Source organism: Aquila chrysaetos, chromosome 9 (genome assembly GCF_900496995.4).
Source record: "Aquila chrysaetos chrysaetos chromosome 9, bAquChr1.4, whole genome shotgun sequence".
NCBI lineage: Eukaryota > Metazoa > Chordata > Aves > Accipitriformes > Accipitridae > Aquila > Aquila chrysaetos.
The window spans coordinates 4,030,984-4,054,057 of NC_044012.1; the positions used below are offsets into that span (position 1 = coordinate 4,030,984).

At 44.9% G+C, this 23,074-nt stretch overlaps 1 protein-coding gene across 1 annotated transcript; it reads left to right on the forward strand.

Annotated features, from left to right (window-relative positions):
- Positions 1 to 67: 67 nt before the first annotated feature.
- On the forward strand, positions 68 to 21,627 carry COTL1 (coactosin like F-actin binding protein 1). The gene is made up of 4 exons (XM_030024343.2): positions 68 to 281; positions 844 to 926; positions 10,988 to 11,145; positions 20,273 to 21,627. The coding sequence occupies exons 1-4, from the start codon at positions 205 to 207 to the stop codon at positions 20,381 to 20,383; spliced, it is 429 nt and encodes a 142-aa protein (XP_029880203.1). The 5' UTR covers positions 68 to 204; the 3' UTR covers positions 20,384 to 21,627.
- Positions 21,628 to 23,074: the final 1,447 nt, after the last annotated feature.

Below are 23,074 nucleotides of genomic sequence, written 5' to 3' on the forward strand. Positions count from 1 at the left end.
GGCGGCGGGGCTCGGCACTGCGCGGTGCGGTGCGGGAGAGGCAGGAGCGGCGGTTCCCCCCCTCCTCCTCCTCCTCCTCCTCCATCCTCCTCCTCCTCCTCCTCCTCCTTCTCCTCCTCTTCCTCTTCTTCCTCCCAGCTCCGCGCCGCTCCGCGCTGCCCCCCCTTCGCCTCCCCCGGCTCGGCCGCCCGGCCGGCCGGCTCCATGGCCACCAAAATCGACAAGGAGGCGTGCAGGGAGGCGTACAACCTCGTCAGGGACGATGCCACCGAGGTGAACTGGTAGGTGGCCCCCGGCAGCTCCCGGACAGGCACCGGTGCTCTGTGATTCCCCTTCTTCTCTCCCCACTCCCCAAAGGGTGACTTCTATAGACCTGATTCCCCTTCTCCTCTTCCCCCTCTTCCTAAAGAATGGGGTTTTTTGACAGTATGTTCCTCCCCATCTCCTCTTTTCCCTTCCTAAAGGCTGACTGTTAAATGCATTATTCCCCTTCCCTTTCCCCATCTCAAAGGCTGTTAAATGCATTATTCCTCTTCCCTTTCCCCCATCCCAAAGGGTGACTTTTAAATGCCTTATTCCCCTTCTCTTTTCCCCTTCCCAAAGGCTGACTTTTAAATGCCTTATTCCCCTTCTCTTTTCCCCTTCCCAAAGGCTGACTTTTAAATGCCTTATTCCCCTTCTCTTTTCCCCTTCCCAAAGGCTGACTTTTAAATGCCTTATTCCCCTTCTCTTTTCCCCTTCCCAAAGGCTGACTTTTAAATGCCTTATTCCCCTTCTCTTTTCCCCTTCCCAAAGGCTGACTTTTAAATGCCTTATTCCCCTTCTCTTTTCCCCTTCCCAAAGGGTGACTTTTAAATACAATGGCTCTACAATCGTCCCTGGAGACCAAGGGGTAGACTATGAAACCTTTAAAAGGAAATGCACAGGTAAGCTCTGTCTTGATTGCTTTGGCACCTTACCGGGTTTCTTGCTGCCCGGTGCAAGGGGGGAAAGGATGGGAGAAAACTTGGGTAAACTGGAATTAGTGCTGCTGCTTCCCCGTGTCTGCCCTGTCCTGCATGATCGGTTTTCCAGCCGCCACAGAGTGCAACTCACTGAAGTCCGTAGTCCAGCTGGTCCTTTGTCTCACCCTTAGACTTAAGGTCCTTTGGGCTTTTTTTCCCCCCTTTGCACAATTTTTCATTGCTTCTCGGTTATAAACAAGATAAAACGCTTGATTAGCAACGGTCTCCTTGTTTAGCACTGCAGTTTCAAAGCAAAAAAGACTCAATTTTTGTGGCTAAAAAGATGCAGTCATACAGATCATTTTGCAATAAAATTCTTCGGTAAATTGTGTTCATAGCGCTACAGTAACTCCAGTTAGAAGGCTTGCTCGGATTTTTTAAGAACATGAAACCTGAGAAGAGAGAGCTTATGCTGAAGATCGGCTCAAACAATACAGCACTGAAAACAATCGTATATGAGGCGTTGCACAACCGCAACAGTTGCGGCTCTAGGTTTAAACGTGGCAGTTGATAGTTGAACTGTCGGTTGTAGAACATTAACAGGAGACATGAAACCTGGGGAAAATGAAAATAAGTTGAGAAATATTTAACTTCATCTGATCTTAACTTTTGACGTGTTTTACAAAAGCGGGCTTTGATTTTTCTCAAAATAACTTCTACAGGGGAATTGTATAGCTTTTCCTCCTACCTTGGCTGCTATTTAACAATGTCTCCAAGTGACGAGCTATGGAAGCATTTGTAACCAATACTGGACTATAGCAAAGTCGTCCTCACTGATCTAGTTACTCTACAATCAAGTATTATGGTTAACCTGTATCTTTAGAATTATGTATCTGTATTGCGAAGGAGCTGTGTATCGAGCAGTCTCTCCCTTCTCAAGGTGGGGCGAGTCCCGGAGGCACTGTAGTCAGAGTCCCACAGCTATTGAAACGCCAGTGCCTGTCCAAATGGTCTCCCCTGAGATGGAGGGGAGAACTTCCAGTCATTTAAATGAGAGCAGGACTGGTCTCATCAGTCAATGAATATCATAGGAGAAAAATACATTTTAGTCCTTGGAAAGCAGCCACTAAATCAAGACGGTTTAGACTGCTCTGCTACAACATTTGCAGTGGGGTCTTACTAGGATTAACACAGTGACTCGTTTCCAGCTGTTCTTGAGAACTTTGCAGGGAAAATTCTCAAATCCGAAAAGGATCCTCTTATAGTTGATGTCAGAAGAGCTGATACCCCGTACTGCAAGAACTCCTTCCCACTCAACTCTTCTTAATGGGCAACATAAGGAAAAAAGCAATTACCTGGCATACAGGGAAACCCAGGGCTCAGCACTTCTGAAGTTCATGCCTAAAGGGTTAGTAGTTTTCTTGGGAGGTCAACAGCTTCAGTATCTGAGTGCCACGTTCTCTGTCTCCTCTTGTGGCCAAGGTAACTGAGCATCTCCAGCATCTCCAGACATCTGAGGCTTGCAGAGGAACATTCCCCATTTATTTTCTCTCCCTGTTTTTAAGGAGTCCGTGTCTTATTTTGTCTGAACGGATTTTTAATGTTTTGCCTGGAGTGGCACCCTCTCAAGAACAGTTCCTAGCTTCCTTTCTGTAGCAAAGAGAATACTTTTATCCAGTGGCTCAGCAGGCAGAGGGGCTTTGGCAGAGAGCAGGCACCGATTGGGCTGGGTAGGATGCATATAACAACTAATGGAAGCACATATTGCACTTTGGAATATGGCCAGGTTTGTTTTCTTGCCATCATTTGCATGTGCCAAACGCTTATTTATAAACAGGGTATTATAACAGACAGAGTTCAAGGAAACCTTGTTTTATACCAGCAAAGTGTCAAGCTGGCCCCAATACTGAAGCATGTTTAGAGCAAAAAAGGAAATTTTGCATATTTTAGGCATGGGCACAGTCGGGGAAGAGTTAAATAAAGGGCATCTGTGGGGTAGACTGTGGCCTATGGTTAGCCTTTAATGTGGAGCTAAATCCTTTATAGCTGCTCCATCACTCCCCTTCCCTCCTCCTTCTTTCCCTCTTCGTTCGCATGTGCCTGGTATGGGCTGCTCCTTGGCAGACCAGGGGCAAGAGGTTGTTCTCTAACTTACCTCTGGAGCACAGTTGTTGGAGAACTTAAAAGAACTGGGCAAATTCATGTACCGGGTTCCTGGCTAAGTGCTAGAAAGGATCTTCCTCCACCCACGAATTAGGGTGCAGCAGTTGGGGAAGGAAGAGGTGCAAGTTTTGGTGCCTCCATCTGTGCAGCAACTCTTCACCTGGACCACTAGACGTAGTCAGAAAACAAGGCTCGTGCCAGCAGTGAAGTTAGAACTTTCTTTCCCATCTGGAAGAAAGGTGCCAAATGTTACTATGAAGTAGAGCTGAATCAAAGTCAGTAAAAAAGAGTAGGGGGGGATGGGAATTGCTGCTAAATATTATTTCTTCCTACTGCTACGTCTCTTCCCTCCCGGTCTACGTCCCATCTCCTTCTCCATTTTGCTGGAGGGGAGAAGAGCTACTATCAATGCAAACAGCTTCGGAAAATGTGATTAAAAGAGTAAAAAAATGGCATCAGAATAAACTTCCTTCCTTGTTTTGAATTCCTGTTTTGTGAAAAACACTGCCCTGAAAGCCACAAAGTACTGCAGCTGCCTCTGGTAGAAGCTGAGCATAATTTGGTGGCTGAAGGTGAGAGGCGGAACTGGAATTGAAAACCTCAGGATGCAGAGTGTCACCAAGCCCCTCTGTCAGAGCTTGCTCTGTTCTACTTTCTGCACCATCTATTTCATGCCATTCTGAGTGGCAAACATCTGTCCCTCCCACTTTCTTTAATAACCATTCTTATTAAAAGCACCTTCGGCATGCGGTACATATTGCTTGCCTCCAGGGCATTAAATTACCGAGCAGGCGGTGTCAGTGTGTGCTAATTCATGTGGCTCTGAGACCAAGAAGGTCTTTTGTACCAGTTTGGAAGACATTTGCCTGTGGTGGATGTCCTGCCCTTGTGCAATGACAGAGGTTAGGAAGGGCTGGAGGGTAGTAGGGTTGTATTTTCGCTTTTTCTTCCCCCCATACATAACCCTTTTCGTGCAGACCATGGCCCAACCCATTCCTGATTCTGCACACCTCCTCGGGGAATGAGAGTGGCTGAGGACAAAGAGAAAAGCAAGAAACTGAAATTGCTTCTTTTAATGGAAGTAGCAGTTCAAAAAGACTCTGTTAGAAACCGTCTCTCTGCAAACCTCCAGCAACGCTCTGTGGGCTGAAGGAACACACGACAGACCGAGATGCCGAGCTCCTGGGGCAGTGAAGCCCGTGCCCTGAGCCAGGAACTGCCGCTGCAGCCAGTCTGCCTTGGGCGGGTTTCATTACTCTCACTCAGATACGGGTTGCACATCAGACCCCCAGGTCACATATCCTGGGGTGGAGGCTTTTTCTTCCTAAGCTCTTTACTAAGCTTTGGGTAATAGCAGAAAAGTTTAAGGAACTGCATAATCAAACTATCAACCTTTTCCCGTCCCACTGTTTGGGGACAGCAATTGCCACTCTTAAAGGAAGAAAACATGGTAAGAAAAGCTTCTTCAGTGCTCTTTTGTTCAGGGTCCCAGGATTATGCTGCAAACACAGCCTGAACCCTCGACTTCTGCCTATCAATTGCTGTCACGCTGTTGCTGTCGAGGTTTGCATCAGGCCACAAGACTTATACGGTTTGGCTGGCGGGTAGTAGGCACTGCTTGATTCTCAGGCAGTAGTCTTCTCTGTCCTCCAAAGACCAGCCCCAGATGTGTGAACGCCTCTCTGCCAGTCTATCCCAAAGTAAAGTCGAGGAGGTTGGTTTAAACCACCAGCACGGTAAAGTCCTCATATGATTAGGAGGTGGCCGCTCGTGGCATTTCCTCTTGCAGTCCTGCGTAATGACCAACGTACGTGACTGTATCGGCCTTTGTCTGACCCAAGGAGTCTGGAGACCAAAGTTGAGGACATTAATTGTGTCAGGGTCATTAAACACACAGCGTAGACAACCCCAGTGTCTTCTGGCTAAGGACTGTTTTGGTTGGGCTTAACAGCACAGATCACCTCTGCATTAAATAAGGACTTAATTCAAGGCTTTTGATCCATTTTACTTCACAGTTACAGCTCTTGCCTCTGCAGATGGCATGGATTCAGACGTAGCATTAATTTGGTGTGTAGTAGTACGTGCCATCAGTACACTTTTAAAAAAAACAGCTGAGCTGGTGGATTTGAAGCCAGAAACACAGATAAGAGTTGAAGGTTATTGTACGGAAGGATGTGAAGGCTCTTGGGTTTTTTTTTGTTGTTTTTAATTTCAAAGTCTCATAACTGGGCTGGTGATGCTGTTGCTGAGAAGAGTAGAATGACATACAACTGAGATACTGAACTAAAAGTCCGGTCAAAAACATCCGCTTAAACTTTTGTGTGTGTCGGTAATACCTGCCTGCACCGGACAGCTTGCCTCAGTTTCTGTATTACGAAGCAGCAGAGCATCGCATTGTCTGTCTGTGGTTTACTTTAGTTTTTTTAAAGTTTGTATTCTGCCATTAAGTAACGGAGAGGTTGGAAAACTGTGTTTCCCCCATGCCACATGCGAACAGTTGTTTTTCAATGCATCGCTGACAAAAGAAATAATGAGCCTTTTATTTGGAAAGCCCCAGTCCAGATAAATAATTGCAATGACAGCATGAAATGGGATAGTTATTCATGTGTCTGAAAAGATCAAACCAAAACCACACTGTGCATTCAGCATGAGGAAGAACTGAAAATCTTTGGGCTGAAATAAATACCCTATAAAATCATTTCTGGTTGACATAAAATATTGGGAAGAAAATAGAAATAGAATCAGCTCCTAAGACAAATGCAGGCTCTTTGGGGCTTATGACAATTGTCCTATAAAGCCTGGCCTGCATATAAAATTTAGGAGCTATGAGTTGAGAGATCACCAACATTATGTTGGCACCATAGGGTGTCGGAAAGGTTTGTAAAAATGCACGAGGACCTATAATGAGATAGGTGCTTATCTGTATTTGGCTGCATCTTAAGTTGCTAAAATGGGCTTTGTAAATCAGTCTCCTACTGCTTTTGTTTCTCCTCTTTAATGTTCATCTTGCCTGCTTTCCCTTAATATCTATCAAAGGAAGACCTGGGGCCATGGGTGGCTTATGGGAACTTCACACTGTCTTTGCAGCATTTCCCTGCCCCTGTGCCCTCCCTGCTCGCTGTCAAAGTCATGCTCTTGGGAGGGTCCGCTGAAGTGGCACGTGTTTGACAGCGATCTCCTGCCAGCTGGAGCTGTGGCTTAGACTGTCCCTTGCAATGTGCAGGAGGTTGTTCTAGGGAATGGTCCTCATTAGTTTTTGTGGGAGTAACTCATCAGGTCGAGTTCTGCACTGAAATAGTAACTCTTTGCATTCAGTTTAGGTTTGTGATGCTTAATTAAAATAGCATGGCTGTGGGTCAGCATTTTACCATCCTGTGCTAGGCATAAGAGCAGGTAAAGAAGAGCGTTGTATCTTTTGCCCCTTTGTTTTGGGGCCTGCCTGGCCCTTACTTCTGGCCAACTAACGTAACCGTTCCTTCCTTCAGAGAAGGGAAACAAAGACTAGCTGGATCCCCTGTTTCCTCCCACTCTGCCCTCAAGTACATACCCAGGTCAGGTGAGAGACCGCTACAGGGCCACTGTCACTGGGGTAGCAGCAACTCATTCTGATGAAACGCTGCTGGGGGCTTCGCTGGACCAGAGAAAGCCGGAGAAGTCAGCGTGGGGTCATCCTCCCCACGCACTTGTGTCCCAAGGACCCTGTACTCACGTCAGCCACCCCAGGTTACATGGAAAAGGTTTGGTGCCCCAGCTACAGCGTGCCCTGTGGTCACGGTCCTGAGGTCAAACATTTTGTATTTGTCGTAGACGATTTAATGAACATGTCTGCATGGTGCAAGGCAGCATTGCATCAGAGATATATGGGCTTCAGTACAGGGTTAAAGAGGGGCGAAACAGTGTAGTAAGAGGTAAGGAAGGTTTTCTGTCTGCACTTCTAGCCACGTGACTACAGGGGTGACTGAAGAGGTTGAAAATGGACAAATTAATCTAAAATGGATTCATTTGAAACAAACAAATCCTCATGAAACCTGTCATGCACTACCAGTAATTCATTGTTGGACAGAACGCAAAAGCAAATCAGTCCATCAGCTGCCTTGCTGTATGTGACCTTGATTTAGCAGGCAGGTGAAGCTGGGAGCGGTGGCCTTATCTTGGCATCTCTCTGGCTTGGCCGTTCAGAGCCATAAGGCTAAGAACCGCGAAGCTTTTGACGGTGTATTTCTTTCCTGCAGCTATTATCTTTTACTGATGAGTCAGTGCATTTTAATCTAATGGGGAATTTTTTAGTACAGCTGAACCAAAGGGTTTGCGTGGATGAAAAAGAGGAGAATACCATCAAGGAGATCTCTGCAGCTTGGCATTGAGCTTTGTTGACAGCCAAGGGCAGCTTAATCAGTATATTTGGAAAATCCTGCCTACTGATAAGTAAGGGGTTTGGAGAAAAATACCAAGTGATGCTTATTAAGGCATTCATTGTACTCTTCAGTGTTTCTATAGCCCTATTGTCATGCTGTATAACCACAGTTAAAGGAGTAGTGATATTAGTAGGAATTAACGTTGTTAATTTCTGCTGTTTGTAACTTTCGAGATCTTCTCAAATAAAGCTGCTATTTCAGTTCTATGCAGATCTATTATTTGCTTCTCTCTGCCCTGAAATTCAGGGCTTAGTGACTAGGAAGGTGGTTATGTTGAGCTAGGCAGGATTTCCTCTTTTAGAGGAAATCTACTGTCTCTCTGATTTGTTACACTCCCCCACACACCTGGCAAATTCCTAAAACCACTATAAGTGGTTTTGTGTGAAAAGGGGGGTGGGGGGTGTTGTGGATATTAATGCCTTGAGATTTCTAGGGGAGTTGGCACTGATGGCATTGATGCATTCCAGCACAGCAAGGTGATCTGCAGGGTAGAACTGATTAACTGTGAAAGAGGAAATCTGGGAGTATAAAAGAACTTGCGTTTTGATCCCGTTATCACTCTGAACATGCTTCAGACTAATTGTGAAATTCAATCACTTCTGCTCAGGGATTTTGACCTGCAGTTGGAGGGGCTCATACCCAGGCTGAACTAGTGCTTAAAATCCCTGCGTCTGTCCCTGTTGCCCTTTTAGGAAAAGAGACATGTTAATTGCTAAGGGCTCCAATTCACATTCCCTCTTGGCTTTATCTGCAGCTGCTGAAACGCTCCTCAGCTGCTGCGATTCACAGACTGGCACATCGAGTTAAAGCATCACGTATTGGTAGTTTATATTAAAAACACTGGACTGAAAATGATGGCAGCTGAAGAGCCTGTTCTGCCTGCTGTGGGGACACAACCTCCATTGGGAGACAGGAGGAGAAAGCACGCAGCTTGGGTGTAACCTTTCAAGCCCCCACAAGTAAACCAGCCCCAGGTAAATTCTGCCCAGGATGGTGACTCAGAGCCCCGCATCTAACCTCGGTTGCTCATTAAACTTATTGGGACTTAACATGATGAAGTAAGAGTTGCTCATAGTCACTGAGTAGCAGGTGATCTAATAGATAAAAGCCCACGTGGAATTGCTGGGTTTGGCTCCCTTTGGTGCCACTGATCAAGCTGCTTTTAGACAGGATGGGAAAGCACTCAAACTCTTCTGCTGACAAGCAAATCCTGCTGCTGCCAGTGATCTGTGGGTTCATGTCAAATTAAAGTTCATGCTGACGGATAAATTCCTTCAACTTCCTTTCTACATCGCTATGAAAAAGCACTGCTTTTTCACATTCATTATATTTTTGCATTATTTTTATTATAAAGGGGCATATTCCAAAGCAGTCTTCAGGATCTGTAACAGCCTTTGGTAGAAGGGGCAGGGATGAAAAACCTACATACTCAAGGTGGAAAGCGATGGGTCCATGGGAAGGGCTGTGACACGGTTACAGTATAGTAGGGGCCAGGACTTCATGACATTAAAGTGCCTTCCAGCACTGTGTTCCCATAGGAACCACAGTACAATTCTTAGCGGAGAGTGGCCTCCTTTACTGTCAGATCTGGGAAAGCAAGTTTTTTTCATAGAACTGTTAATAGTAACGTTAGGGGATTTACTGTCTCTCTTCACCTTGGGTATTTCCTGGCTGTCGGTTCATTTATGGTTCTAATCAATCTTGAGAAGAGGATTTACTGTCAGAAACAGGAGTCCCTCCGTGCATTTCTTGTACTTGAAAGTAATAGGCTATCTGAGAGAGAAGTTTTGTTTGCCTGCACTGTCGATACACATGACTCTTACTCTCCTTCCAAAGATCCATCTGGATTTTTCCTTTGAATAAGATCTCTCTTTCTCTTTGTTTCAATTTTGAAATCTAGAGAGAAGTTTGTTTTAAGCACTGTACCAGCTCACACACATCCCTACATACATTTTCCAGTTTTCCCCAGTAGTCCTCTGTCAGTGGCAAAAAAGTACATAGAGAACAAAATAAGGAGAGCACAGGTGGATTTTTTTCAGACTTAAAAAGTCTTATCTTTTATCAAGGGGAAGTTGTCTTTACTCCCACTTTGGCAAAACAAAGTGTTAAAGAAGCTTTGAGATCTGTCAGCTTTCAGAGAACATCCCACTTTTTTTGCATTGACTTCTAGCAGCTTATTTTCTGGGGATGAGCAATTTAGAGCTGCTTCTCCCCTATTCCCGGAGCTCCTGGGGCTCTCCTGACTGTTCACGGAGCATGCTGTAACGGATCCAAGGATGGGGATGTTGGCAAACATTGCTACACCTGGAGCCTGCGTTTCCACCTGGCAGTAGCCAAGACAGCAAATAACTATAAAGCATGTTGAACTGGTCACAACAAGCGTAACCAAGATTTGCATGATTCTTTTCAAACAGCAAGTTTGTTCTTCTATTTTGAGTCAGCTCATTTCATTAGGAGGTCTTGAGTGACCTCTGACAGATGAAGTAGCTATGATTAGGTATATTCCACGATTGCACAACTGTCCATCTGCTCTGCTTTTCTGCACAATCCTGGTTGAAGGCTCCAGTATGGTGTATGCCACCGAGGCTGGGGATACGAGTGGATGGTATCACATGCTTTCCAAGTGCCTGTGATCATGAAGGCGTCCAACTGCCTCGGTTGATGAGTCACCCTGCAATGAAGGAACGAACTCTTCGAGACAAGGAGTTTACAAGGTTTTTACGCATATGGCCAGACTAAATAACTCTAGTCTGGCGTGATATAGCAGAAACCAGCTGTGAAACAAAGATCAGAACAGTTCTAAAATCCAAGGCCTTTCTCTACAGGGCTTCAGAAGGAGTAGAAAAACACATCTGGGGAAGTAATTGCAGATTTTTCTTCTGCTCCTTCTTCTCCCCTCCTTCTTGTAAACTCGTACTACAAGTGAGCCAGAAATGTTGCTGAAGGGAAGGAGGGAAAAGGATCAGATTTGCACAATGGCCAGTTTCTGGGTATATGTTATAAAATGTGACCCAAATCCTGCTATCTTGTAAGAAAGAGATGCTGGGAAATCACTTTCTTCCCTTCTTGAACAGTGACCTGCAGTTGAATGATCTGGCTGAATGTGTAACTGGGGTTAGCTCTGTCCTCTTGAACTGCCCGTTGGCTGTATTTTAGCCATTTCCAAACTCACTAGGAGCACACTAATGTGGCATGGGGTGGCCAGCACAGCCAGCTTCCTCCCAGTAACTCAGAGCACCCCAGGAAGAGGCAGACCTGACACTGGCAAAGTGCACCTTGCAAGCAAAGGGCAATATGAGCAGAGCCCCTGTATTGCCCTGGTAATCCCAAACGATGGTATTGTAACACAGGATCAGTAGCTTGGCTTGGTCTTTAAGCTGACAGCAATAGTCTCACCCTGGAAAATGGCAAGGCAGGCATGTTTCTGTTTTTAATCATTTTATCCTTTTTGCTTTGTCTCTCCAGATGATGTTCGATTGTTTGGCTTTGTCCGATTTACCACCGGCGATGCCATGAGCAAGCGAGTCAAGTTTGCCCTCATCACTTGGATTGGAGAGGATGTCAGTGGCCTGCAGAGAGCCAAAACTGGGACCGACAAGACTCTGGTCAAAGAAGTAGTACAGGTAACCTCTTCTTTCTGCTTCTAACCACCAGTTCTCATCACTTTCAGCTCTACAAACGCCAGCAGGAGGGGAGAGAGGGGGAAGGATTGGATCATCCTTAACTTAGTAGTTAATCCTTTAAAAAGAAGACAGTTTCCTATTGCCTATCTTCCTGCTAGGAAGACTTAACATCTGCCCTTTGAGCAGTCAGGCATAAAGAAGCACCTTTGAGCTTAAGGGTGTCTTAACTATTTCATGAGGAGGGAATATATGCACTCCCCTCCTTGTCACCATTAAGATGTTTCCCATCTCCTTCCTTGATATGGAAATAATATAATATTGAACGGTGGAGAACAAGGCAGTATCAAGTTAAGCAGGTAAACATAAAAACCCACGCCCTTGTTTAAACTTCTCTTGAGGCCTTTTGTCTCTGCACAATGAATTCCTGGACCTAATCAACTCAAGTCTGAAGTCCCTATCAGTACCAATTAACTAACAGCTCTTAATAGCTAACTAGATTTGAATAGTCTTCTGTTTGGCCTTGGGCGTGTGAGGGAAAAAGAGAAATGTGCTTAGTACGCACCTTGGAAGGGTTTCACTTGCATTTATCTGCCCCCACTGAGCTTATCATTTAACTGTCAAGGCCTCCCAGGGCACTCTGAGCCAGGCTGGCTCTGTTGGGCTCTAAGCTCAGTCCAAGCGCATGAAAACAAGCAACAGCTGCAAGAGAAGTGAATTGTGGAAGGCTGCAAAGAACTGCTGCCGAAAAGCTGCCTTTAACAGAGAAGATGCTAACATTTAGCATGTTTCTTCTGAAGTATTAAAGCAAGATTAGCTCTTTCAGCTAAACCTAGGGCCAGCTCTCCGATGCCCGAGAAATGGTCTTTCTTAAGTTCTTGGAGAACAGGCTGACCATTGAAATAATCTCCCTCAATAACTGCGTTCTTGCCTGTGTAAAGAAATCTCCCAATAGGACAACATGAAGGGTGAGAATGAAGTCCCCCTCAATTCATTGGTAGTTTGTATGATACGGAAGATTATATTTAGATAAGAAGCATGAAGAATATAATAAATTCATATCCTTCCAGAAGATAAGCACTAGTGCTAAATGTTTCAAAATGACAACTACGCAGAGGGGTCCTTTCTGAAAAGAAACTTCCATAATGACACCTGAGAGATAGGAAAGCAAATCTCTGTTCATGTGAAGCAGCTGAAAGTATGTAATTGTCGCTGAAGATTAAATTATAGAGTACTAATGAATGACTCATATAAGAGTCCCTAAGCCCAAGATTTTTTAAAAAATATGTTTAGACAATTTATTCCTGTTGAGTTGAATAGCATTCCTGAATGCTCTTCTAAGATCTGTCCCTCAGGTCTGTTACATATAATTTGCAATTTCACTTGTTTCATCTTTGATTAGTAGTCTGTATGAGTTAATAATCTGGTGGAACATTAACCATTCTTGGCTGTTACTTAAAAGCTTTCATATTCCAATTAATCTGTACTAAAATATGAAAACAATACAACTTGTGCTTAATACACTTTTTTTGAGCAACCATGTATATAACTCACTCCACAGCATTTCTGAATGTAATGTCAATGGTGATCTTTCCATAAGACATTATTTTGACAACTATTTTGAATAGTTCTACATGTGCAACTGTGGAATCCCTCTGCATAGGATAAAAGCGGAACTCTTTTTTTCTTTTTATGCATGTAACCTTGCAGATAATCTGTCAAAACAAAAGAGGACAAGGAAGTCCAACTGGAATTTAGTGGAGGGAATTTATTGCAGAGCTATTTCACCCTTCCGAGTTCTTTTGACCTTCAAGTACATTCCCAGTCACCCCACTGCTTCTGATTTTTACAGACATTATTTGAGATGTGAGTTATACATAGAAAAATACAGTTGGTTGTTTGCTGTAATGATAAACTACAGATCTGACTCAGTGTTGGTTCATCATTTGGAATAAGTATTACCCTAAAGTGGGAATTTTTTTCTTTACAAACCCTGAAGAGAATCTAGGCTATTGATGCAGTTTGGCTGTCTGCAGTTTTAGTTGTGTGCACGGCCCATAGGTGCGCTTACCCTGTGCGACGTGGCTCTCCTTCCGAGGAAGTGTGGCACAAGGAGGCTTTTTGTACAGCACATAACAGCTTTGATTTTGTGATCTATAGAAGCGATTGGTTGGGATTCCAGAACAACAGCTCTTCAGTCTGAGAAGCCCTCAGTAAAACTTGAAGGGCTCTCACTATCTTGTAGTATTTGCAGAAGCTAACTGTGGCTCTTTATTTAAGACCAAAGCTCCAGTGTGAGGGGAGGCCTGCTTTATATTCTCTGCTATGTTGTAGATGAATTGATGAGCTACGGTTGAGCTCTGCTCAAAGCTGAACAAACGCCAATAAATGTTGTTCTTCCACTGAGACACTCAAAGTGAAAGACAGTCAGCTTGAATACCACCTAGCAAGCAAAACTCACCATGTTGCATCTGTAGAATAAAGAGTGTTCACACATGGTGATTATTAACGGTCTCCTAGAAGCACCTGCCATAAGGAAAACGCGAGGGATATTAACTGTTGAAGAGTAGATTATGGGCTTGTGAACAAAAGGATGAAATATTATAAAGCAAGGAGAGGAACTGCGTTGCCCTTGCTTTTGTATTCCTCCCTTGGAAGGGGGAGCAGGTGCTGTGAATTCTATAGGGAGGTGGCTTGGGAAGCAATGCTGATAGTCAGCGGAGGAGGTTGCCAGAAAATCTCTCACGAAGAAAGGACAATTGATTTTTAGCTGTAATAACTGTAAAATTACAGGGATGGATCTCATCTGGTACAAACAGCCATAGTTCTCCTGATCTGTACTAGCTGAGAATCACGTCTTCTTGCTTATTTGGGACTATCCTTATTACCTCTTTAAAGTTGTTGGAAAATGGGTTTTGCATTTATTGTATTTATTTTGGATTGTAGAAAAGTGCATTTTGCATTTAAGGAACACTCAGTAGCTTTTTTCCACAGCCATTTACTTTCCATCCTTTCCTCTTTACCTCAGCTGGAAATCTTGGATCAAATCAAGCCTGTGACCTGGTCCAAGTCATTCAGCTGAGAGCAGGTTAGAAGTAAGGCCAGGATGGGGAACAAGTATTTATCTATATCTTCTTAAGGGTATAACTAAACACTAATGTATGGATACTTTCCTGTGTAAATGGAGACATGGAGTAAGGTGATGCAGTATCCCATCTTTTCTCCAGTGAGCTTCTGTCTAGGCCAAGGACAGACCTAGGGGTGGGGGTTAGTAGCACACAACGTCCCATGCCTTGCAGGCTGTTGCTTAAGATGTTTGGGAGTTAATTTCTGCGGTACAGCCTAAACCTAGGTCTAGAATGATCTAAACTTAACAGCAGGGGAACTTTATGAAACAGTAAGCCAGGATGACTTCAACTACAAGGCTGCATCTATTTTGTCATCAGCATGTCTCACCTTGTACACGTGGGTGAACTGGCAGATGCTTACCGTGAGCCACACACGCAGCAGACCCCACAGCATTTGTGTCCTCCGCACAGCTGCAGTTTGATCACGGCGTACCACTCGTTGTCATGCCAAGGTTGTACCCAGCTGCCAGTAGATACCAGCTGAACGGAAAGGCTTTGGGCATATTTTCTGCTTGGCTAAAAAGGAGATCATCCAGAGCTTGTCTTAAACTCATGTTTTATGTCCCTGGCAGTAAGGATGGTTCTGCCTTTTACCTTCTTTGTATGCACAAGCTGTGGCTCATTCAGCCTTAGTACAAATCCATCCAGGAGACTCTCTGTGGTCTGAGGGCTGTTGTTTTGACCTCTTTTATTCCAGAGGCCCAGGAGAAACAGGTCGGTCAGCTCAGCTTAAGCCCAGAAATCAAGGCTATTGTACGCTGCTCGGTCATGGCTAGGAACGGCTGCCAGCATGAGGTTCAGTTCAGCCAGAAAAATTCCTGCAAGGTGAAACCTGGCAGCTGTGGGTTTTAAGTACAGGAGCGTCAGGCCTTCCAATGAACGAATGGCCCCGTTCACTTTGAGGAGAGGCAGAGGGATGATGTTATGGTGCTTTTCTTCGAGTAAGGACAAGCCCAGGCACAACGGTTGTGGGGCTGGGAGTGGCAACTGGTGCTAAAGTGGTCCAGTTTTGATGTAAATGCCAAAGAACTGAAAACAGGACTCGGTTTCCCTCTGAGTGTTGCTTCCTCTCTGTGAACTTGTTGCCCTTCATGACTGCATTTCCTACCAGGAGATTTCAACCCTTCATTAGGCAGTATGGAGGTCTTTTTCCTGACGGGACTGTATTCCCCTGCAGGGCTGTCTCAGCAAAGGGACTGCCCAACCTTTGCCAGTTTGTCCTATTTCCCATGAATTTTGACTCTTCTCTGTTTTCTTCAGCACTCCTGCCCCCACAAAGTCATGTGCTCTATTATTTGCCTAAATTATATTCAGGGTAAAACAGCTCTGTTTCTGTGAGCAAATATTCGTGGCATTTTATTCATTATTATTTTTGGTGAGGAATTTGCCCGGCTTTAGTGATGTCAACAAGTTTACTGAGTTCCTGCTTTGGAGCTCATGGCCGGATCTTCTTTTGTTCACCTTTCTCTTGCCCTCTGGATTCCTCACTGCACTGATGCTGGTACCTCATGAGGGAGGACCCACTTACGGGGTTACTGTCCCTGGTCTTGGGACAGATAAAACACATACAAATCCATGTATGTGCATTAGGTTTCTCATGTTAGTACAGTGGCCTAAACAGAAGATGGTTGAATAGCTTTATTAGAGGCAGTCAGAAAATCAAACTCATATGGTAACAGCTATGTCACGGTGGCTTTGAGAGAGTCTTTCTCAGGAGGGTGAGTGAGATCCTGCTGGGAGGGCAAACAGAATTGTTCTTTTTGACTGTTTTTCCTCTTCTGGTTTACTGTAATGACCATACCAAATGGATATAGATTTACGAGAACACTTAGTCGTAGTCTAGAGAAGGTGGTAACTTTATAAGTAACTTTTTCAGGCCAGAATAAGCAGCTTCTCATCACCCCATATCTGACACACAGCCCTGTGACTTTTCCAGTGGGATGCAGCACAGATAGGAAGAATTTGCAGATCAGCTGAAATGTAGTTCCCGTTGCTGAGAGAATGTGTTTGCCAGGGATTTGGGCTGGCTTCTCCCAGTGGCTGGAATTGGTCCATGTAAAAATTGGCGAGGAGTAAATTTGAAGAGAGGGTTTTTGCTGATAGCTTGGAGTCTGACAGCTGATCACAGGACCAGGTTTGGTGTAGCCACAGTAGAGCGGAGGGCAGTGGTACTGTACTGCTATTGGCGCTTGTCACTTTATAGCTCTCCTGGTACTCAGAGAAGGCCTGCTAGAACATACCTCTGATACAGCCATAGGATGTGTCCTTTCTTCCTCGTGACCCCGGGTCCAGGACTCATATCGTCCTGGAAAAAAAACATGGGAGATGTCATCTCCTCTGTACTGTGTCTGCACTGAAAATAAGATGACTAGTGGATGGGAGTGGTGACATTAAGCACAGTGGAACTGATGATTTTGAACATCAGTGGAGGCTGCTGCAAGCCCAAGTGTAAATAAAAACAGCAAGAAGCTGCTCAACTACCTGGCACCATCCCTAGCTGCTAAGAACCCAAGTGTCTGTAGACGATATAAGGATTTTCCTTCTGGCTTCAGGCCTACCCATGCTGGGATTTATAAGGGCCTCTGCAGACCTTTTTGGTACAGTATCTGCACCAGACAGATTTTCCCTTGGCCAGCTTAGGGAAATTTTATGGCCCCATATGCTAAACATTCAGCGCCTGGAAGAGGAAGAAAATCTACTCCACCCTTTTTTTTCCCCCCATAAAGTTGTCTGGAAGAGAAAGGCTGGACTGAGCTTGCTGTACAAATTTCATGCTTCCCAGGGAGAGATGCAGGCTCACTTTCCGCAACCTGAGCTGCATGGTTGAAGCCCTTTCTCTCTGTGGTGTCGCATGGAGGTTGACACAGGGGATTGGATTGCAAAATTGTGATCCTCTGCTACTCAGGCACAAAGTGAAGCACATGTTAGATAGGTGTATTGAAGAACCATGAGTAAACTTTATTAACTTTACTTTTTACATAGCATTCAATGATTTGAGAGGCAAATCAAAGAGACTGTGGTCACTGTTGTGTCACGAGAGTGATAAAGATAAATGGCATCATTGTTTTTGTTATCTGTAGGCTGCTGGTGGCTCTGGGGTGAATACAAAGGCTAGGATTCATTCACAGGGCTTGCTGCGGTTGTAAAAAGCTTGAGGATAGGGGGAGGAGAAGAGAAAAGGAAGTGGAGGATGTAAAATGAAGATCCATGTCAGCAAAGCAAGGTCCCAAGCATCAGAGTTATGCGCTGTGCCTTAGGCGGCTCTAAGTTCTGCAGTTCTCTTGAAAGGCATTAGATATCGGTATGTGTGAGGGAAGAGAAAGCAGGGACTTTCCCCACCCCAGTCTCTTATGGGCAGAAAGAAAATCTGGTGACAGAGCAGAAATCTGGCTGAAGTCGGATGCCTGTTGGCATTGCTGTTAGCTGCTTGAAGCTAGGATTTTTCCTGGTGGTTTGCAGGAGCCCGTTTGCTATGATCAGTTATTTATAATTGCAGGTGACAGTCATGCCAAATAAGGACCATTGCCTGGTCTAGCTAACATCAGACCCAATTAAATCAGTTGGGAGTAGTTTTACATTCCAGCAGTTTCAGTGGGGGGCAAAAAAAGAGCGAAATCTGGGTAAGATGGCCCTCAGCTGCGAAGTGCTGCTGTTGATCATGGGTGCCCAGTCGCCTGATCTGAGAGCCAGAGTTCTCCTCTGATCATGCATGAGTGCACTTGCAGTTTTAATTTCAGAATCAGCTGGATTCTGCAGAGTGAGCATTGAAGGAAAGCCTCCCCACATTTATAAAATGCACATACTTTTCATGGAGTCCCTCAGAAATTATTTTATGGGCCAGTCTCAGTTCTCACTAAACTCAGGGCAAAAACTAGCACTGAAGTCAGGTAGTCCTGGATAATCTGCTTCCCGGGTTGAGGAAAATTTGTTAACCCTGTTAGCACGTAGAAAAGAAATCGAAGCAGCTCAGCTCAAAAATCACATAGCTAGCACACCTCAGTGAGCATCAAATAGTTGAAAATCCTTTGTTTGGTCTTAGCAAGAGTTGAGCTTTGCAGAGATCTCACACAGGAGATCTGGAAGTAGGACACTTGTGAGCATAACCAAATCTGATGTTTCGGGCAGTTTGCTTCTTCATTTCCCACCTCAAAAAAAGGATTTTTTTTCTCTAAATAAACAATTTCTTTCCCATTTTCCCTGAACTCTGCTAAGAAATGGATGAGTGCCTGCAATGTCTGTCTGTCCTCACACCAAGAAAGCCAACCACTGAAGCGTGGAGCAAAATGGTGCTGTGAAGCAGTTGTTATTTCTTAGGACTTTGTCTAGCTGCAGCTGAACTAAAGCAGAGCAGACAAGGCTTCTCGTAGCCACTATAAGCTTTTTTTTTTCCCCCCCCCCCCCCCGAAGCAACTCCTCGGTAGTGAGGATTTCCTGCAGCATGAAACAGGATCAGCCGCAGCCTGGGAGACTGGCGGGGGGGAGGGAGCTGTTTTTGCTCTCCCTTCCATTTCTTCCACCGCATGAAAGAGGTGCTGAGGCTCTTTCAAGCTGAATCCTTCTCCACCCCCTCCTTTACACGACTCTGATCCCAAACTGAGACCCTTGAGACGCTGCCAAATAAAGAGCTCTCCCATGGCTTAAGAGTCTGAAACCAATTAGAACAGCCCCCCCTCCACAGTTGTGCTGGGGCTGTTCCAGCACCGGGGAGACCCACACAAGATGACTGCTTCTTCTCTCAAAGCATCACCTCATTCTCCCAGGCAGCCTCTGTCCATCACCTTTTGGGGCACTCGCTGCCCAGGGAGCCAGGCATTGCAGCTTCCCTGAGACATTGCAGCAGGGCTGCTGGGATTTTAATTCTTTTTTTTTTTTTTGTCGTCAGTTTGTCCCTGGCCCTGCAGAGTGCAATGGATGCTTGTGTTTTTCATGCTGTCTAAAACCTCTGTGGGTTGGGGGAAGGGAAAGACACATGCAGTGTTCTCAGTTGTGGTTAGGAAGGGAAGGAAAATGCTAAAGCAAGAAGCAAATGCGAATGTTTGCTGAAGCATCTGTGCACACACATGCATGCCACCCTTGCTATGAGGCAGGAGGGCCCCCACAAAGGAACAAATCCCTGACTGTAGTGACACTGCTGTGGCAAGTGCCCTAAAGGCACCATGGGATCCCATTCACAGTGATCTGTTCCGAGAAAGGTTTTCTCTGTTCACAACCTCACATCGCAGCATGCTGCCGAGGCCTTGCCCAGCTCCCATAAGTTGCAAAGAGCATTCAAGCAGCTAGATAGCTGCTCTGCAGTACACAAGTGTATTAATAAAGCGTGTCCTTAAAGGTCACTTCGGATCATTAGACCACAGAACATAGTGGAGCCTATTAACAATACCAGCAGCCTGTCTGGTACAGTATCTTGGTTTTGGCCATGATGTGTATTAGATAGTTGAGTCATCAGTAAATCTACTCAAGTAGACTTATTTGCTCCTGGTACCATCTGCACGTTGTTCAATCTTTAATCGAAGCATCCTCCTATCCTACGCCGATGGAGTATGATACCGTAGTGTACTGTGGTATAGCACTGTTCTCCTTTTTTTCGGAGAAGGGATCCTAAAAAGGGCACTGATGGGATCAGTGGCTTGCCCAAGATTATGCTGAGGGTCAGTGGCAGTTAGAAGGTCAACAGTTTTGAGCTTTTTAGTTTGCGTACTACTTAGGAAACTTGACCTAACCTAGCCTGTGCATTTATCACTAGGAAGAGTTGTTGCATAGGGCAGGATTGGGTCTTGCAGCTGGTGACTGCAGAAGTAGACACATAAAATTTTTCCAGGTTAAGTCTTGGGTTTTGCCATCACTATTCTTCTGTCTCATCCACAGCTTCTATTTATCATCCCTACCACAGTAGATAAGGGTATGCAGCTCATACAGCCATGGAAGCTGGATAACCCGTCTTTATTCAGGTATTTGGACAAGCATCCCCCTTTTTTAACAGGCTTTTTCTTTATCTCTTGCAGAACTTTGCCAAAGAATTTGTGATCAGTGACCACAAAGAGCTGGATGAGGATTACATCAAGAACGAGCTGAAGAAAGCAGGGGGGGCTAACTATGATGCACAGACTGAGTAAACGCACAAACCTCCTGGCACCATCACCTGGATCTCAAAGGGAGGGGAAAGGCACAACAAACTAACACAACTGAGAGATGAGGCAACTGAAATCCCCAGCTTTCTGTGTGTGCACCTAAGAACTCCCTTTCTTTGCATACAGTGGACTTTTATTTTCCATTCCATCTCATGCAACATCCCTCTCTGGGGTTCTGTTTTTCTTTTTTCCTCATTTTTTTACTCATAACTCTGTCCATGTTCTCGCATCTGTGGAATTTAGGTTTGGCTCTGCTTTGGTCCTATTCAGCATTGTGTTTGTAGAGGCTTGCCATTGTGTCCTTCGTATGCCTGCATGTCTGTGTGTTTAGTTGGGCTCAACCTGGTCTCTGAGGGGAGAAAGTTTGGGGGGAGTTCTGAACATCGATTACTTTTTTAAAAATTTGTTCTGAATTATATTCTTGGGAATAATATTTTTTGCTGTGCCAGGCTCAGATCAACTTGAGCTGACTTCACTCAAACTTTGATTAAATTGTCTCAGCTTAAATGTCCAGCTGAGACGTTATCTAACAGCTTACACAACAAAGCAAACAAACGAAAAAAATCTTCAACTCTTAACAAATGGGAATAAATTTGCCTTAAACATTGCTTGACAGTTGCTATGCTATGTTGCATCTCTATCCCTCCCTCTTAAAAATAAGATCCAACATGATCTGAATGTGGGGGTTTTGTTGTTTTTTGGAGGTATCATGGCACAGTAAACTGAGGGGCTTAGAAATGTCTGGACACTTGTTCACTATTTTGTGTACATTGGTCTCTGGGTTTGTATTTGACTTTCCTAATGCTGGGGCTCAGGAGGTGAAACTGAAATGCATAGATTTCCTTTCTAAATGATGTCTGCAAAAATAGCAGCCGCTGAATCCTAGCAGCCTTCTCTGCCCATGTCCCCCCTATTTTTTTTTCAGTTAAACAGAATATCTTCAGTTATTTGGGGCCTTCAGGCAGTGAAACATCCTGCAGCTGTGACCGAGGGATGGAGCAGGGCAGCTCTGTCCCAGTTGGGATGAAACAACAGCAGAGGCCCAGAGAGAACCTGGGCACAGTTTGTTTGGAACCAAACTGTTTGTTTGGGGGGCTTCTTTGTACGGCTTTGTTTTTCCATCAAAGGTAATTGTCCCCAGAATTATGTGTAGGGGGAAACTGTGTTGTACTGGGGCTTGGGAGTCAGCGCTATAAACCTGTTACAGAAATAAATGTTTTTCAAGAACAGTTCTCAGCGACTCTGTTGTTCTTTTACCTTCCCTGCAACAAGCAGCCTATATTTAGGAGGTCTCTTAATCCTGGGTGTAAGGCTTTGAGCTCTTGCAATCTTGGGGCTATTAGGAGAATTAAACACTGGCTTAAATGTAAAATGATCTCGGTGCCTGCAGCCCTTGCCTGCTCATCTCTGCTCTGAAAGACAGAGGTGACCACAGTGCATCTGACATACTTTAGTTCAGCAGCTCTACATCTAAATTTCCAGCACCAAAATGGCAAGTGGGAATTGTAATTAGGTCAAAGAGAATTTTCACACCCACATAAAATAAATGTGGAGAGGTCAGGAACAGATTTGGGAGCAAGAACGACACTTTCAGAGGGAAGTTTTGCAGCTTCCTGCACAGGTTACATGGGGTGTTACAATTCTAGACTGAACTTACTAAAACTTGCCCTGAAAGAAGGGAAACGGTTATTTTCTACAGGACTGACAGTAGGGAGAGGCATAACTAATGGGAAAGAGCTTTGCAGAGAGCTTGTGATGCTCCAAGGCTTTGCCTTACTGGTTCAGTGACCATGATAAACTTTTATTTGACAGCTTGTGGGGTACTGAGACAACAATCTCTGTCTGGTCTTGAAGCCTGGCAGCAGTTATCGCAAGAAATTCATCAGCACCAGCTGTGGTGTGGGGTTTGATGCACTGCTCAAGAAAGAGCTCAGCACAGAGGCAAAACAGCTTTCTCAGCCGCTCGAAGGCATCTCAGCAAGACGAAGTGGAGCACTTGTGCTGCCTTTGGTGAGCTGGCCCCAGGGATGGAGGAAGTGAAGGCATCACCCTGGCCCCTTCGGTTGCTTTGCTATGTTCAGTCAGCCTATGCCTCCCACAGAGTATTTTTCTGAAGACTTTCTAAATCTTTTCCAAATATTTGTCTCCTCCAGGTAAATTCTCCAGGCACGTCTGTTCCATGCCCTCTTTGACAGCTGCTCTTAGGGGCCGGTGCCCTGCGTCTGGGGCTGACTCACCAGCGGCGGCTGGATGGGCTGGGAGAGGAGACAAAGGGCTTGTTCCTTCCTTGGATTTTTTCCTGACTTCTGCAATGGTTTGAATTGGGACTCCAAAGTACTCCTACGTGATAACCATGCCATTTGCCCTTAGTCAGTCCAGTTCACAGAACATGTAAGATCCCGTATTCCCTCTTCGAATCGCCTCTGTGGTGTACTGGCACATGTGGTCCCATTTTGACCACAGGAATATCAAACTTGCAGTCACTAGTACAGCAATTGCATGAGCAACATTAGATGCACATGAGAAAAATGAGGAAGAGAAGGAATTACTCGTTTGTGATAAGACATCAGGATAAATCCTTATGGAAAAAGATAGCCTAATGAATGATACTAATAACAGAGAATTAGTGGGGTTTTGTTTTGTTTCCAGTCTCAATTTCATCTTCTTGGGCAGGCT